Genomic DNA, 19487 nt, shown 5'->3' with positions numbered 1-19487 from the left:
TTGGTGATAGTATCCATGTATTTTATTCTAAGGGGAATCATAAGAGAGTATCATTCACCAATAATGGAGGGAGAAAACCGCCGCCATAAATTGGGAATATCAACTCAATTTAGAATTTCCCCCACCTCCACAATGTTTATGTCTTAGCGGACGACTTATAGTCATAGGGTGGGGTCGATCCCGTGTATTCTAGTTTTTCCTCTTGTAACATCACTTGTTTTGTAACAAGTTATCATTCCTCATTGATAATTTGTACACATAGGTGTAGAAGTACTGATCCCGGTCGTGTACTTATTTGCAAGCAAGTGAAGGGTGAAATACCTCTTACATGTAAAGGCATTTTTAAGGATAAAACCTATGCGTATATTAAGTGTTATAACTTTCAAGACATGCCTATTAATTTGAAAGTGTGATACAAACGTTTCAGAAGCCAAATTTATGTTTTTGAGTTAAACATTTAATCCCTAGTAGAGTCGTCAACAAGTGATAACCCCCAAAAAAAACCCTTTATATGGTTTCCGTGAAAAGCTTGAGACTATTTGCATGTAATTCATTTTTTTAAAAATAAAACATTATTTTTAAACATAATTAATTTAACAGATTATTTATTTTGAAATAGAGTCGCCAATTAATTTTTGAAAATCAATAAAAATGGCATACGTATACAAACGCATTTGTAATTGTTTATGTTAGTTCGTAGTTTAGTGATACTCGGGAAAAGAGTTTCGCACTTCATCCTACGTACCCATTTTAAAAATGGTATCTACTTATAAATTTGTCTTTTGAAAATCGGTTGTATAATATTTAATTTTTTTCGATTATCCTTTTGGTCCTAAGCATGCATAAGGTTTGTATGTTATTTAAAGAATTGTAAAAACAATTATTTAAATGTTGGTATTTGTTGTTGTTGATAACTTAGGGAGGGAATTACCTAGAAAACATAAGTCATTTTAAATGTATTAGGGTTTAAACATTAATCCCAAACAAGTCTTTGTCAAAATATTGTTTGTGGAAATATCCCAAAATATTTTGAAAACATTTTCTAATTTTTTGGGATTTTTAGAAAATTATTTGAGGTTCCAAAATTATAAAAATTATTTTGGATTTTGAAAATGGGAACCAAATAGTCTTAGGACTCCTAGGTCTTGGGTTCATTTTCATCGGTCGGAGTCTAGGACCCTTGGTCCGACCCATCGGTCCAAGCTAAGAAACCTCGGTCGAGGGGCTAAAGACTCTCAGTCCTTAGCTAGGATTATTGGTCGAGGTGTAAAAACTACTGGTCCAGGGTTAGCCTTGGGATAAGTTCATCGGTCCTAGGTTTAAGGATTCTCGATTGAGGTCGAGATTCCTCGGCCCTAGGTTTTACCTCTCAATCAGGGGTAGAGGTCATTGGTCGAGATCGAGATTCTTTGGTCTTAGGATTGGCCTCTCGATCATTGGGGAAGGTTATATGTCCTAGGTTTGGGAGTTCTCGGTCTAGGTCGAGATTCTTCGGTCATAGGTTTGACCTCTCAGTCCTAGGTGAAGGTCATCGATCCTAGCTTTGGGAGTTCTTGGCCCTAGGTCTAAACTCTCAGTCGGATGTAAAAGTCCTCTATTATAATTCAATAACATTGGTCGGACATATCGTTCATCGGTGAAGGTTGGACCTACTAGTCCTCAAGAGCATCTTGTTGATTTTTCAAATTATATGAAAGTTTGAATTCTTCAATCCAAGGGCCTAGGTAGCTTCACAAAACTCCCATGAATATTTAGAATATCATCCCAATCTATCAATCGACCTAGATGATGATCAATTTGTTTAAAATAGTCGGTAGCCCAAAATCAGATTTTTAGTTTTAAAGTTGTTTTGAGGTGAAAGGAGATAGTCAATAGAATCCTTATACCTAATAGACTTGATAAATACCAAAACAAGAACTCAAAAATTTCTATTATTTTGAAAATTTTGATTTTAATAAAAAAATGATCGGAATGGATCAAACATGATCTAAATAGTTGGGAAACTTTCTAGGCTGTGATCCTCAAGGATTAGCCCAAAAACAGTAAATCCATTTTTTTATTTATTAAATTCGAATTTGGATTTTTCTTTTTAAGACCGATTGATTGGTTCTAGCTTGCACAGAAAGCTCATAAATGATCATAAGATTGATTTCCAATCATCAAATTCAAAAATCAGACAACATACAAGCTTATGAAAACTGAAATATATAAATTGAAATTTCAAATTAGAAGTATGAATTGCAGGATGATTGAAAGCATACCAAGGATGATAGAACATTCTTTAGACATTAGGGAAGTTTTTGGGATGCCTCGATCCAAGTTTTAGAGCCTTATACGAAATTTCGAAAAAGCTTTATTGGCAGATCAACTATAATTTATGATTTGAGGCTTGAGATGGCATTAGATTTGTTTAGGAAGGCTATTTATAGCCTCTCGAAGTTAGTTAGAGGAGTCAAGTGGATCGAATCAAACAAAAGCCATTAATGGCGTTTTGACTGTTCTTCATCCCACTTGCCGGAATAGGGATGATTCAACCCCATTAATATAGTAGAAATGATCACCGAAGTAGGGTAATCATTTCAGATTTTGAATTAGCCGATTTGGTTGACTTTGGAAAAAGTATAACTTTTGGAAAATCAAAGGATGATACATTATCCTTGTCCCTCCAGCGTCGTGACGAAGAAGACGGTGGCGGCCAAAATGACATCGTTTCGTACGCGTTTTGCAATCGCGGGGCGTTCAATCAGTCATCCGTCAAGGCACAGGAATTTCGTTATGTTTTGATGGACGAAGTTAACGTTCGTGTTAGTTGATTGTGTGTTGTGCGGGTGCGCGTTCCCTCCGTTGCAGCGGGCTACACGGGCGCGTCTAAAGCGTTGGATGAAAATCCAACACTAATCCAATGGGCGTCGTCGCGATTGTAGCTTTATCTTCGGATTTTGGCTACAACCGATTGCAATTATTTTTTTAAAGCTTAAAGGTTTTGTTTGAAATTGATTTTTCTTTCACCCTTTCAACTTTAATTTTGATCTATTTAAATACACATAATATGACAAATATTGGTGGGATGAAATGGGTACCTCATTTGATTCTAAATTATTTATTTTAAGATAAAATGAGTACAACATTTATCTCAAATAATTTTATTTTTTGTTTTGGTCATTTCCTTAATTAATTAGGATTTAATTATCACAATAATTAATCAAATGAATTATTTTAATTAGGTTTTGGCGTTGGGGTTAATTATTTTCATTTTATTTATATGAAAATAAATAAGAATAATTATTTTAATTTTATAAATTGACGTGTAGATTTTTAATGCTTAGCCAACAAACGTTCAAGATATAACTCGCTACCTCTAGTGAGTTCGAAAATTTTATAAGTCAAGCTTTGACCGAGCAACTCGCGTGAATCACAAGTGGCTTAAGTCATTTGTAGTCCTAATAATAAATCTATTGGCTGGTCAAGGGTTTAATTTCAGTCAAAACTAGCTTTATTTCAATATGAAGGGTGTCTAATCATTTGTGTCGACCCCTACCTCTATTCTTCATAAACTTTCAACCACAAATGAAGAACAACATGACAATCATCCATTAAAATATTTTGATTTGATAACTCGTTCCGGTTGAAAAATATGTTAGATTTCCCAAGCGAGAGTAATATAGGGAGATATTTGACCAATAAATTTGAACAAGCATAATGAAATTATGAACGGTAATGTAAACAACTTTAAAAATATAATTAGAGAGACAAATACCTCTTAATTTTATGTTTTAATGTGTCTTACAACTAACAACAAAACATAATCCCAAACAAACATATATATATTTATAATCGCTTCGTAATCCCCTATTTAGCAACTAAATGAGTTGTGAAATAAGACTAACAACCACACTAAGGTAACTCAGTGGTAAGAGTCGGCCTAAGAGACCAAAAGGTCACGAGTTTGATTCCATGTGGAAGAGCGTTGAACTAAGTGGGGGCTATAAGTGTGGGGTGTCATACTAGTTCTCCTTCAATTCCAAAAAAATAAGACAACACAATAGATTGTAAACCAAGAAATGAAATAAACGACAACAAAGGATTCGAGACCATAATTATATTGTAGATCCGAAGAATGGATCAACCTTATTACAATAAAAGTTACCAAATGATTTAAACCTTATTCGTTGGTTAGTTTTTTCTCCTCTATCTCCATAGCTCGGCCATTCGGTCGTTCGTCGTCCCTATCTTCTGTTCCTTTTTTGATCTTGATAGGATCGGCGTAATCGATAGAGACGGGGGTCTGGTTATTGATGACGACTTAGGACAAACAATTTGATAGAAATCTTATTAAGGATTTAAATCACTTTCTATTCTACACAAACCCTTGCAAACGCTTGAACGATTCAAGTGCGGAAACATTTGCTTAGGTTTGAAGCTAAGAACCAAGAATGAGAAGAAGACAGAATGAAAAGACACAACAGTTTGTTTATGGATGTTCGGAGTTAACTCTCCTACGTCACCCCTTCTTCCAACCACCAGAAGGATTCCCTATACTTTCGAATCAAATACAGTTGCACGAATAGCTCACTGTTGAATAGAACAAACTTTGTTCAACTTACAATATGATGAAGAATATCACTCAGCTAAAACAATGCTTTGATTCAACTCTCTCTTGATTGAACACTCAGTAAAAACAAAAAAGCAGCTCGCTCAATATGACAGTTTGAATGCTTAGATTCAATACTCTATAATTCCAGCAGTGTTCAGCAAATTCTCTTATTCTCTGGAAGTTCTTCCGTTGTCCTTCAGAATCTTTAAATAATGAGCAGGTACCAGTGGTCAAAACTTTCATAATGACACGTGGCGATCTTCCATTGGAACGCCTCCAAAGTACACAACAGACTCTGAGCATTAGGATCATAGCTGTACCAATCTGGTAGTGCGCCAAATATTCTTCTAGGATATTCCTACAAAAACGAGTAGTGGGAATAATATTTGCTTACGTGGAATTGATCAATTGGTTGCAACTGGATGTCGTACTGATCTTCACTAGAAAGTGGAGCATGAGTAGCGTACAGTTAGTTGATCGTGGGTAGACGGGTGCTAGCTTCAAGCAACTACTTAAGCATAGAATTAGACATATTTCACTTAGACGACCTCGTCTAATGAAATTAGACGCCCCTGTCTAATAGCAGGATCCATTAGACCACCTGGTCTAATGGGATTAGACAACACGTCTAATAACACATCCCTTCAGACTAATCTGAAGGAGTTAGACTGCACGTCTAACTTCCATTAGTTATACTGCACGTCTAACTATACATCTCTTCAAACTAATTTGAAGGAGTTAGATTGTACGTCTAACTCTCATTAGTTAGACTGCACGTCTAACTATACATCTCTTCAGACTAATCTAAAGGAGTTAGACTGTACGTATAACTCTCATTAGTTAGACTTCATGTCTAACTATGTGTGTTAGACTGCACGTCTAACTACGTCTGTTAGATTGCACGTCTAACTCCGTCTGTTAGACTGCACGTTTAACTCCGTCTATTAGACTGCACGTCTAACTCCGTCTGTTAGACTACGTGTCTAACTACGTCTGTTATACTAGACATCTAACTACGTCTGTTAGACTACACGTCTAACTCCGTGTAACTCAATGCATCTAATGCCCAATCAGTCTAATGAACCTCATTAAGACTTAGTCTAATATAGCCTATTTTCGATACACCTGCACCAAAAACGATTAGACGACATAGATTGAGTTTTATGTACATTCATCATCAAAATTCCAATAGCCAAACTACTTTGACACTTAGTCAAAAAATTTTGACCCAACAATTTCCCCCTTTTTGATGATGATGTTAAAACTTTTCATATGTAAAAAATTAGACACCCATCATATAAAATGCAGATTTAAACTTGTTCATCCATTTTACACAAACATTTTCCAAAACCAATATTCAGAAATATAATTCAATAAATAGTGTTCATAAACTAATAGGGGAGGAGAAATGAGATTATTGTTCTTCCCTTTTTATGAGAGGGTCGATCGTAAAGAAGATCCTTCATAGCTCATCCCTTCACCAATCAAAAGATTTTGAAATAGAGGAAGAGGGTGACCGCCACGACCAGTTCCGTCACTTCTACCACCATGAGCGGCTCCATCACTTCGGCCACCACGAGTGCCACTAGTGCTTCTGCCACCGCGATCACCGTTGTGACCTTCGCCTCTTTTAGTCGGTCTGCCACTATCATCACTGGTTTGCTTTCGCTTGGATGTGGTGCCGGTTGAAACACCATCACCTCTTCTATCTCTATCGCCTTCACCTTGAGAAATCAAATTCTTTTCTTTCTCAGCAACTGCATTGGCATCTTCTTCTGCCTGAAACTTCCCTGCAACAGAATCAGCATACTCTAATCTTTCAACATCTTCTCTTCTCATGTTTCCTTGAACTTCAATCATCTGATTTTGAATCAATCCTATTCCTTCCATAACCTCTCGTTGAAGATCAACATTGATTGCTCTTTCAGCGTCATGCAAATCAGATTGGCGCTTGAAGAGGTTCTTTTCAAATTTGGAATATGTCTTGTTGATCATATGAACTTCATACGTGTTTTTCTTCAGAGTCATCTCCATTTCTTTATGGGATTTAAGAAGATCAGCGAATTCCTTCTTGTCCTCTTTCTGAGTCTTCATGATTTTCACCATGTTAGAATTCATTTCTGCCACATTCTTCTAAAGAGTTTCCATCAAAGCAGTCATGGAATTTATGAGCTTTGTACTTTTAGCCGAAGATCCTTCATTGGAAGATATTTCTTGCGAATCTTCTTGAATGGTATGAAGAGGACTGATTTGGGTATGAACTTGCATCGACTACTCAGGTTCATCCTTCTCTGATTCACTCTCAAATTTTTCTTCTTCTTCCAAAACGTCTTCACGGGCCTTGTGAACTATATCATACAGTTTTCCTGAATCATGAAACGGGTTTAGAATATTTTCATGAATATTTGCAGCATTGATATCAGGAAACGGTGTAGGCTTTGAAGATCTATCTTTAAATTGTTCCCCCTCAGATGAGGAACTTTTCTCTGATTCTTTGTCTCTTGAGGGTTCCCCCTCAAATCTGGCAACAACAGGCTGACTAACTTCAGCCTCTTTCTCTTGCGATGCCTTTGTTTTAAGAACAGGAGACTTCAACACTTCTTCTTTACGGGAAATAGGAGCTTGAACAGGCTCTTCAATCACTTCCTTTTCTTGAGCAATAAGAGCTTGAATCGGCTCTTCAACTCTTTCTTCTTCGATAGATAAATTTGTTTAACTGGGTTCCATAGCTTTCTCCATTACAAGTTGAGTCATTAGACGTTTTTCTTCTGCTGAAAAACTTCCCATTTCAATCAAAAGAGCAGCAGCTTGCTCATCTTCTCCAAAATTGCAGTCTTCTGACAGGTCCATGATCTCATCTTCATCTGAAGAGCTTTCAAAAGGACTAGCTCCTGAGTAATTTGCTCCATAAACATAACGGGTAACAACCGAAATGTAATTCTCCATGATCTTGTCCAACCTTTTCAAGGCTTTCTATTCAACTTTAGCACTCTTCTCTAGAGGGTTGAAGTTGGCTCTTCTGGCCTGAAGAATAGGAAAGAGAGCTCTTCCTCTCAGGTTTGCTTCAACTAGCTCTTTTCTCATAAGAGCTTCATATACTTCTAAAGTCTTGGCCCACTTCAAGACTCTCTTCTCATTTTTGACGAGCTTTAACCATTGACTGGTTATGCCTTGGCCTTTGATGACCCCGGTGTACTTGATAGAATTTCTATTTAGAACCCAAGTATCGAAGATCTCTATCTTTTCAGCAGCAGCTGCCTTGGTCTGATTCATCATAAGGTCAACAATACACGTTGCCTCAGAAACTTCCTCATCATGATTAATAACAACATCCTTCCATTTTCCAATCACTTCGATGGGCTTTGGAGAGGGTCTTGGTTCCCTGAAAACGATTCCAGCGAATTTTCTTGTGGAACGCATGATTTCATGGGCAGACATGGGTTTGACGAAGAGTCCTGGCGTAGGTTCAGCTGGAACAATCTTGCCAATCACCAAAGACTCCATTGGGACAATATTTGGAACGTGAGGCAGTTCTATTAACATAGAAGTAGCCTTCTCAGATTCACCATCAGTAGTAGAGGTAAGAGCATCACCTTGTTCTGGTTCAATAGACTTTGTAGCACCCGCTGCTACAAGATCAGGTTGATGAACAAGAGACGCAACCTTGTCAAAATTTTCAGTGTTTGGACCAACTGGCTCAACAGTCGGCCCGGCAGAAATTCCTCAACACGAATAAAATCAGACTTATCTTGTTCCATCCCAAGAACATTGAATTTGGGCACTTCGGCCAGGGATTGGGGAGAGGTTACCTTCGATGACGCTTTCACCGATTTTGACGCGCGGGGCGCCTTTGATTTTTCTCCTCTCGAAACAGAGGACCTTGAAGATTTTCGCAACTGACTCGTAGTCGGAGACAAGGGAAACATGAGAATGATGGCAAGTTCGATTGGACCTTTCCTGACTCTAGAATCAACTATTCCAGAATCCTTCTTCGAGGAGCTCATAAGGCTGGTAGAATTAGCCTCAGAATCGTTGACAGTTTTGGATCGTTTGGCTCCTATAGACAGGATAGAAGTTGTTGGTTGTTTGGACCAAGTAACAGACCTTCCTATTGTCTGTTGGCTTGAAGCTCCCGAAAAAGACTCCTTGTTGTTCTTCATTCTGACGAGGGTGTTAGCAAGTGTGAAGACAGTATACACCCTGGTCGAGTTGATTGGTTCTGAATCCTCCATCGGGAACTCCAAATGCTCCAATAATCGACTTAGCTGAGCAGCATAGTTTATGCTCTCCTTGTTCTCCTGATTGATTGTAAAACACAGATTCTGGTACAACGTAGAAGCCCAGTTGACCTGAATCTCTTTTGAAATAGCAGACATGTAGTCAAATCGATCTTGACTATATAAGTGGAAGGACCCCGCCTTCCCCTGAAGAGCTTTAGCCACAACGTCATTTAGCAGAATGAATTGTGGATTGAGAGCCTTCTTACTCCCGTTGAGTCAAATCGTCGAGCCGTCGGCTGAGAAGACCTTCTTCATTTCTTTTGTCACCTCCGATGGCAAATGCAAGTTAGAAGTGTTCCCTTCTGATGGAAGTTCAAAGAACTCTGCATAGACTGCTTCGTTGAAGGAGATTTCGGTTCCATTCATGGTTACTACAATAGATTCGTCCACCATTATTGCAAATTTGAAGAACTCCCTCACTTCTTTTTCGTGGAAGATGAACGGCCCTCCAAGATACTTTCTGATAGGATCGGCTTAATCAATAGAGACGGGGGTCTGGCGATTGATGAAGGCTTAAGAAAAACGGTTTGAAAGAAATCTTATTAGGGATTTAATTCACTTTCTATTCTACGCAAACCCTTGTAAACACTTGAAACAAAATCAAGTGCGTAAATGTTTACTTAGGTTTGAAGCTTAGGATCAAGAATGAGAAGATGACAGAAAGGAACAACACAGTAGTTTGTTTATGGATGTTCGGTGCAAACTCTCCTACGTCACCCCTTCTTCCAACCACCGGAAGGATTCACTATAATATGCTTTGAATCAAATACAGTTTGCACGAATAGCTCACTGTTAAACAGAACAGACTCTGTTCAACTTACAATATGATGAATATCACTCATCTAAAACAGTGCTTTGATTCTAACTCTCTCTTGATTAACACACAGTAAATCAGGAAAGAAGCTAACAGTTTGAATATTCAAGAGCTCGATTTCTCAGTAATTCCAGAGATTCTTCTTAGAATGCGAGCGAGAGATCGAGAGATTGTTCGTTGTCCTTTAGATTATTTAAGTAGGGAACGGGTACCAACGGTCGAATCTTCATAATGACACGTGGTGAGCTTCCATTGGAACGCCTCCATAGTACACAGCAGACTCTGAATACAAGGATCGTGGTCGTACACAACAGGTAGTGCGCCGAATATTCTTCAAAGATGTACCTGCAAAACAAGTAATGTGAAGGATATTCGCTTACGTGGCATTAATTGATTGGTTGTAGTTGGTTGTCGTACTGATCTTCACTAGAAAGTGGAGCAGGAGTAGCGTACAGCTAGAGAACGTGGATAGGCGGGTGCTAGCTTCAAGCAACTGCTTAAGCATGGCATTAGACGTATTTCAATTAGACGACCTCGTCTAATGAAATCATACGTCCCTGTCTAATAACAGAATTCATTAGACCACCTGGTCTAATGGGATTAGAGTTCACGTCTAATTACAATCACTTCAGACTAATCTGAAGGAGTTAGACTGCACGTCTAACTTTCACTAATTAGATTGCACGTCTAACTTTTACCAATTAGACTGCACGTCTAACTTTCACATTCCATTAGACTCAACGTCTAATTACGGTTCTACTTCAGACTAGTCTGAAGGAGTTGGACTGCACGTCTAACTTTCTCTTTCCATTAGACTCCACGTCTAATTACGTGTGTTAGATTGCACGTCTAACTTAATTAGTTAGACTATACGCCTAACTCCGCTAGTTAGACTGCATGTCTAACTCAACCAGTTAGACTGCACGTCTAACTCCGCTAGATAGACTGCACTTCTGACTCAACCAGTAAGACTACACGTCTAACTCATCTAGTTAGACTGCTCGTCTAACTCAACCAGTTAGACTGCACATCTAACTCCGCTAGTTAGACTGCACGTCTAACTCCTCTAGTTAGACTGCACCTATAACTCAACTAGTTAGACTGCACCTATAACTTCGTGCATTTAAAGCAAAATCGGTCTAATGAACCTCATTAGGACCAAGTCTAATATAATCTGATTTCGATACACCTGCATCAAAAATAGTTAGACGCATAGATTATCCATTCATCATCAAAATTCCAATAGTCAAACTATTTCAACACTTAGTCAAAATAATTTGACCCAACAATTTCCCCCTTTTTGATGATGAGATTGAAGTCCTGCATAGATAACAAATTAACGTATCCATCATATAAAATCCCTGTTTACATAGTAACATACCATATAAATTAAATCCATTGACACAAAATACAATTGTCAGATTAATCAAATAATCAGGAATGTTCTCAAGAGAAACATGCAAAACATTTTCCAAAAGTAACATAAATAAGTTCAAAATAAAACAAAATAACATCAAAGGATCATTTCTTCCTCTTCTTCTTCTTAATCATCATCTAGAAAGGAGACTCTTCAATCTAAGGAATCTCTAAGACTGCGGTTAGAGAAGTGTTGGAGACATCTCTTTTCCTTTTCTTCGATTTTAGCATCTTTACCTTGAGAATATAATCAACAACCTTCTAGTTGTTCAGAGTTTTGGAAGTTAGATGATACTCGTTACCAGGATCATCAAGAAGGAAGCATAGGAAAGCGCCAAGAGGACCGTCAAAACTAAAGATCGTTTTCCAGGCACAAATCATTCTGACAAAGTTTCCGAAGAGAAAGCTTGTCCAGTTGATGGGTACACTCATTGTGATAACCACCATTATCTCAAAAACCTTCGTACAAAACTTGTAGGATGATTCTTTGGAAAGGAGAGGTTTGGAAATGATATCGCTGAGTAATGCGTACTCAACTTTAAGGAGACTGCTTTTTCCGTGAATATCCATGAGAGGGGAATCTGAAAAGACATTCATCATCTTGAACATGATTTCATAAGAGGAAGGTTGGAACTCATGGATTCCTTCGGTAGGGAGTTGGAAGAACATGCCGAAAGAGCTTTCGGATATACAGATCATCCTGCCCTGGACAACCCCGGCAATAATTTTGTCTTGATAGAAACCAGCTGTTTTAAAGAACTCGCGAATGATTTGTTCGTGATAAACGCATTGAGGGGTAAGGAATTTCTGCAGCCTGAAGGCTTTCAGCGATTCGAACATTTTGACCATTCTAGGATCTTGTAAAGTGGATACAGATTGGAAATCCACTTGTAACGATTTCGGAGAGAAAGAAGTCATTTTGACTGGATGAGCAAGAACTGGTCGATTCGAATTCTAGAGAGAGAGACACGGATATGGAAGTACTCAGCCATATGAGTAAATCCACTCATTAAATATCAAAGAATAACATGTAGAGAATATCTAATGATCATATCGACCGTCAAAAATTCAGAAATCTATTCCCAAGGAACATTGCATTTAATATTAATCATGAAAACGCACAGTTAATACTAAACGTACAAGATAAAGTCGTCAGAAATTTTAGTCATTCTTTACGTATTGAAAGACACGTGTCTTCAATCCTTTTGAGAAGTGACTGATTTAATTTTTGGCGGGAATAAGTACATGAACAGATACATAATCAAATGACAATTGTCCAACTAGCCAGAAGATGAAAGGTCCAATTAAACAAGTAGTTAGACGTTCATTCTACTTTTCACATTTTCAACTTCTACTTAAAAATCCGTCTATTAGACGTATACGTCTAATTATGCAAGAACAACATGTGTTGCACGTGTGTCTAGTTAGACGTGAGCATCCACTTGCTCTTAAACGTAAAAAAATGTCTAACGTCTATTAGACGTATACGTCTAACCATGTAGGTTAAAGAACCAAGACAGATATTCCAAAGGAAGATTAAACTGTTAGAGTAGACGTACGTCTAAGTAGTTATGTTTCTCAAACTTCTAATCCTTAGGACGTATTAAGACCTCTGTCTTCATGTCTGTTCAGTTACATTTTGAACAATACGTTCCCCCTCAATTTATGCAAGTAATTATATCAATCAAGATCAACAAGACCTAAAATGTTTCTAAAATGAGAAAACTTAGCTTCGGGTAGAGCTTCGTGAAGATATCTGTCGTTTGTTGATCTGTAGGAACATATTTAAGATGAATCTGCTTCTGATTGACGTGTTCTCGGATAAAATGATGCCTGATTTCGATATGCTTTGTCCGAGAATGGAGAACTGGATTATAGGTGATTGCGATAGCACTGGTGTTGTCGTAGAAAATTGGAGATTCTTCAGCCTCGATCCCATAATCCCTGAGTTGTTGTTGAATCCACAAAAGCTGAGAGCAACAACTGCCAACTGCGAGGTACTCTGCTTCTTCTATAGACGTGGCAACTAACGTTTGCTTCTTCCTGAACCATGAGATGAGACGATCTCCAAGGAACTGGCAAGTTCCACTCGTGCTTTTTCTGTCAATTTTGCACCCTGCATAATCTGCATCTAAGAAACTGGTCAAATTTAAACTGGAATCCTTCGGATACCACAGTCCCACATTTTGAGTTCCCTTTAAATATTTAATAATATGTTTAGCAGTAGTAAAGTGAGAAAGTTTAGGATTAGCCTGAAATCTTCCACAAACTCCAATGGCAAACTAAATGTCTGGCCTACTAGTAGTCACATATAGCAAGGATCCGATAAGTCCCCTATATGTTGTTACAGCAACACTTTGGCCTCCTTCATCATTATCCAATTTACTAGAGGAGCTCATTGGAGTGGCTGCGGTAGAGCAGTTCTCCATTCCAAACTTCTTTAGCAGTTCTTTGGCATATTTGGCCTCATTGATGAGGGTCCATTTTTTCAACTAACGGACTTGAAGCCCAAGGAAGAACGTTAATTCTCCCATCATGCTCATTTCAAATCTGTCATGCATCAGCTTAGAAAATTTCTCACACAATTTGGGGTTAGTTGAACCAAAAATAATATCATCAACATATATTTGAACAAGTAGAATGTGAGAATCTTTAGTGAATCTAAACACGTTTTATCCACAGTTCCAATAACAAAATCATGATCAAACAAAAATTCAGTTAAAGTGTCATACCAAGCTCTAGGAGCTTGTTTCAGACCATACAATGCTTTATTAAGCTTATAAACATGATTAGGTAACACATGATCTACAAATCCAGGGGTTGCTCAACATACAATTCTTCACTCAATTTGCCATTTAAAAATGCATTTTTCACATCCATTTGAAAGACCTTAAAGTTCTTAAATGATGCATATGCTAGGAAGATTCTAATTGCCTCAAGTCTTGCTACTGGTGGAAAAGACTCATCAAAGTCGATACCTTCCTCATGTCTGTATCCTTGAGCAACTAAACGAGCTTTGTTTCTAATGACCAGACCATCTTCACTAAGCTTGTTTCTAAAGACCCATCTTGTTCATATGACTAACTTATCAGTTAGTCTAGGAGTTAGATGCCACATTTATTTCTCACAAATTAATTTAACTCCTCCTGCATGGCATTGATCCAATCTGGATCAACTACGGCTTCACCAATTTTCTTGGGTTCAATCTGAGAAATAAATGCAGAGTTGGCCATTTCATCCATCAATTGACGTCTTGTCCTTCGAGGAGAGAAGGGATTTCCGATGATCAATTCTGGTGGATGATTTCTATTCCATCTGAAGTTGGATCCAAGGGGATTGGTCATCTGAACGGGTGACTCCGCGACGTCTAAACTCTCAACATCTTGTTGAACAGGAGTTTGTACGTCTGGTTGAACCTCAATCGGATCAGCCACTGGATCAGACAACGCAATCCTTTTATCTAGAGCTTCTTCTTCACTCACAGACTCAAGACTTGTCGCTTTTAGTCTGTCAGCAAGATCGATGGGGTCAATGGATTTGCTCTCAACATGCTCATCAAAAACTACATGGAGGGATTCCTCAACGGTTTGTGCTCTTTTGTTGTATACTCTGTAAGCCTTGCTTACTAAAGACTATCCCAACTTGAATCCCTCATCTGCTTTAGCATCAAAAGTGGTCAGATAAACCTTTCCATTGTTATGAATAAAACATTTACACCCGAATATCTTAAAATAAGAAACTGTAGGAATTCTCCCATAATACAGTTCATAGGGAGTTTTATCAAAATGTTTATTGATTATTGACCGATTTTATGTATAGCAAGCAGTGCTTATGGCTTCTGCCCAGAACCTTTAAGGCACGTCTGATTCAGCTAGCATGGATCTCGCTGCTTCCTTCAAAGTCCTCACTCTTCTCTCAGCAATGCCGTTTTGCTATGGAGTTCTAGCACTAGACAACTCGTGCCTAATTCCGGTCTCCTCGAGGTAAGATGTTAGGTATCTGTTAGTGAACTCAGTTCCCTAGTCACTTCTAATGCATGCAATATTCAAAGATTTCTGATTCTGAATTCTTTTAAATATTCTAATTAGGTTTTCAGCATTTTTATCCTTTGATGGCAAAAATGCAACCCATGTAAATCGAGAAAAATCATCAATAACAATTAGGGCAAATCTCATTCCTCCTAGACACTTTACCGGAATTGGACCAAATAAATCCATATATAACAGTTCTAGGCAACGGCTGGATTGAGATTTCCCTTTACTTTTGAACGATGATCTGCCCTGTTTGCCTAACTGGCAAGCAGGACATACCTTGTCCTTAGCAAACTGCAATTTAGGTAATCCAATAAGTAAGTTGTTTGAACAAATGTTGTTAATGGATTTGAAATTCAAATGGTTCAATCTTTTATGCCATAACCATTTTTGGTCATTCTTGGCAATCATGCACATAGGATTAGAAGATTCTTTTTGCCAATTCATTTTGTATGAGTTTCCTACTCTACTACCAGTTAACAAAGTATTTCCATTTTGGTCCTTAACTAGACATGCATGAGTTTAAAAATCAACTGACAAACTATTATCACATAACTGACTGATACTAATCAAGTTATAGCATAGATTGTCTACAAGTAACACGTCATTAATGGTTAGGTTACCATGGATAATCTTACCCTTACCCATGGTCTTACCCTTCTTGTTGTCACCAAAGGTAATCTTAGGTCCAGAGCAATTTGCTATATCAGTAAGAAGCCGTCTGTTTCCAGTCATATGCCTGGAACAGCCGCTATCAAGATACCATACAGATTCCTCCAGCCCATTGTTTATTTGTACCTACATAAAGGAATATTTGCAATCTTTTGGTACCCACTTTTAATTGGGTCATCGGTCAATCAGTCCCTTAGGAATCCATATTTGAGTTATTCTGATGGATTTCACATTTTGTGTTGTGATAAGTGCGTATGATTTTGACATAGTAGACGCCTTCCTGCTAGCCATTGATCCCTTTAACTTTTGAAGACGACTTTCTATTAAAACTCCTTGACTTTGAGTCAGGTTTTAGATTGCCAGATTTGCTAGATGCTTCTAACTTATTTTTCAGTCAGCTAACAGTCAGCGGAACATAAATAATTTCATTCTTAAAAGCTACTTCTTCGTGAATAGGATCAGATTCACTATCAGTCACACTCCCTTTAACAAAACTTATTGGCTTAAGCTTGTCATTTACTGAGTTTGACTTTTTGCATGACAGGTTAGGGTCATTGCTATTAAATCCTACACCGGATCTAGATCCAGCAGGTTTTAACATACTGATCTGATGTTTGACAGCATCTCCAGACCTTGTCCAAGCACTAACTACATAGTTTAGTCTTTTGTTTTCAGCAGAAAAGGTTTGAATTTGTTCTTTGAGCATTTCATTTTCTGATAAAATCTCTACTTCTTTATTTTCAAAAACATTTGTTTCAGAAGCTTTATGAGGGGTAGAAGTGTTGGACTCATATTTCACTTTCATCTCATAAAATGAATCTAATAACTTTTTGTACTCAAAGGCCATTTCATTGAGTGCATTAGTTAACTCTTCGTTTGTAAATTCTGGAGTAAAGACAGCATTTACCTTGGATTGGTCGTCTGCCATCAAACATGTAACAGCTTCAGTCTCTCTTTCAACAGGAGACTCCTCTGAATCGCTATCAGCCCATTTGGATTTGTTTTCAACACACATGAAAACGTTCTGAACCTTCTTTGCTTGAACTTTTCTACCAAAGATCTGAGTTAGCTTATCCATAATTTCTTTAGCAGAGGAACAAGACTTGATTTCATAGAATACGTTCATGTTGATCGATTGATACAGAATATTCCTGGCTACATTATCCAGGTTGTTGGTCATCTTGTCTTCAGTAGTCCATTCATTTCTTGGCTTCGAAATCTTTATGGGGCCATTAGTAATGACGCTCCACATATCACAATCAAGAGCAGCCAAGTGAGCTTGCATTCTCATCATCCAATATTCACAGTTGTCTCTTGATAGAATTGGGATCTCATTGATGATAGACATGATCCAGGTTTTAAAAGCTTGAGAATAGAAACAGAGCTCTGATACCAATTGATAGGATCGGCTTAATCAATAGAGACGGGGGTCTAGCGATTGATGAAGGCTTGGGAAAAATGGTTTGAAAGAAATCTTGTTAGGGATTTAATTCACTTTCTATTTTGTGCAAACCCTTGTAAACACTTGAAACAGAATCAAGTGCGGAAATGTTTACTTAGGTTTGAAACTTATGATCAAGAATGAGAAGATGACAGAAAGGAACAACACAACAGTTTGTTTATGAATGTTCGGAGCAAACTCTCCTACTTCACCCCTTCTTCCAACCACCGGAAGGATTCACTATAATATGCTTTGAATCAAATACAGTTTGCACGAATAGCTCACTATTTAACAGAACAGACTCTGTTCAACTTACAATATGATGAATATCACTCGGCTAAAACAGTGCTTTGATCTTAACTCTCTCTTGATTAACACACAGTAAATCAAGAAAGCAGCTAACAGTTTGAATATTCAAGAGCTTGATTTCTCAGTAATTCCATAGATTCTTCTTAAAATGCGAGCGAGAGATCGAGAGATTGTCCGTTGTCCTTTAGATTCTTTAAATAGGGAACGGGTACCAACGGTCGAATCTTCATAATGACACATGGCGAGATTCCATTGGAATGCCTCCATAGTACACATCAGAATCTGAATACAAGGATCGTGGCCGTACACAACAGGTAGTGCACCGAATATTCTTCAGAGATGTACCTGCAAAACAAGTAATGTGAAGGATATTTGCTTACGTGGCATTAGTTGATTGGTTGCAGCTGGCTGTCATACTGATCTTCACTAGAAAGTGGAGCAGGAGCACGTGGGTAGGCGGGTGCTAGCTTCAAGCAACTTCTTAAGCATGGCATTAGACGTATTTCAATTAGACGACCTCGTCTAATGAAATCAGACGTCCCCATCTAATAACAGAATCTATTAGACCACCTGGTCTAATGGGATTAGACTTCACATCTAATTACAATCACTTCAGACTAATCTGAATGAGTTAGACTACACGTCTAACTTTCACCAATTAGATTGCACGTCTAACTTTCATTAGTTAGATTGCACGTCTAACTTTCACATTTCATTAAACTCAACGTCTAATTACGGTTCTACTTCAGACTAGTCTGAAGGAGTTAGACTGCACGTCTAACTTTTTCTTTCCATTAGACTCCACGTCTAATTACGTGTGTTAGACTGCACGTCTAACTTAATCAGTTAGACTGCACGTCTAACTCCGCTAGTTAGACTGTACGTCTAACTCAACTAGTTAGACTGCACGTCTAACTCAGCCATTTAGACTACACATTTAACTCCGCTAGTTAGACTGCTCGTCTAACTCAACCAATTAGACTGCATGTCTAACTCCGCTAGTTAGACTGCACGTCTAACTCAACCAGTTAGACTGCACGTCTAACTCTGCTAGTTAGACTGCACGTCTAACTCAACCAGTTAGACTGCACGTCTAACTCTGTGCATCTAAAGCCAAATCGGTCTAATGAACCTCATTAGGACCAAGTCTAATGTAATCTGATTTCGATACACTTGCATCAAAAACAGTTAGACGCATAGATTATCCATTCATCATCAAAATTCCAATAGTCAAACTATTTCAACACTTAGTCAAAATAATTTGACCCAACACTTTCCCAGACCGAAATATTCAAGGGATCTGAACATTTCGACCACATCTTACTGATCGAATGTGTAAACGGAAGGAAAATCAACCTGCAGAGTACAATGACCAAGCGTGATTCTCATGTTTCCCATTTTTTAGAAGAATACGAACAGTCACACAAAGAGCAAAGGTTTTTGAGAGAGAAGATCAAAGAAATCTAGGATTCTTAGAAAGCTTGAGTGAGAAAAAGTTTTTAATCTCATGCAATACTATCCTTATATAGACTACCAAGAGTCATATAAGATAATTGTCGTTTTTCCTAGGGGTATGGGCCATCAATTAATATTAGACGTCCTTTCCAAAGAGTCATCATTATATTGAAGGTATATTAGTCAATCTCTCTTAACTTTGAAACACACGTGTCTTCATGTTATTCGGAGATGATTGTTTTTATGTTTGAGCGGGAAAAATAGATATCTCCTCACGTGGGACAGTTGTCCTTGATCGGTCTAATACACACGTAGTTAGATGTTTTTCTTACTGCACCCATCTATGAAATCTAAACGTCTATTAGACGCATGGATTTATTAGACGCAAGCGTCTAATCACGTGTCTTATATACGTCTAACATCTATTACACGTGTACGTCTAATTACGCATGAACAACACGTATTAGACGTGTGT

The 19487-nt window shown here is 37.9% G+C and overlaps 1 protein-coding gene across 1 annotated transcript; it reads right to left on the bottom strand.

The window, feature by feature from the left end:
* Positions 1–6025: 6025 nt before the first annotated feature.
* LOC124924566 (keratin, type I cytoskeletal 9-like) lies at positions 6026–6700 on the bottom strand. The gene has a single exon (XM_047464585.1). The coding sequence runs from the start codon at positions 6698–6700 to the stop codon at positions 6026–6028; it is 675 nt and encodes a 224-aa protein (XP_047320541.1).
* Between the last annotated feature and the right edge of the window lie 12787 nt (positions 6701–19487).

The sequence above is a fragment of the Impatiens glandulifera genome, chromosome 2, assembly GCF_907164915.1.
Source record: "Impatiens glandulifera chromosome 2, dImpGla2.1, whole genome shotgun sequence".
Lineage (NCBI taxonomy): Eukaryota > Viridiplantae > Streptophyta > Magnoliopsida > Ericales > Balsaminaceae > Impatiens > Impatiens glandulifera.
This window is presented reverse-complemented; position numbering and strand designations above follow the sequence as displayed.

Bases quoted from the DNA above. Each gene is read 5' to 3' on its own strand.
- LOC124924566 (XM_047464585.1), bottom strand. From the start codon at position 6,700: ATGGTGAAAATCATGAAGACTCAGAAAGAGGACAAGAAGGAATTCGCT.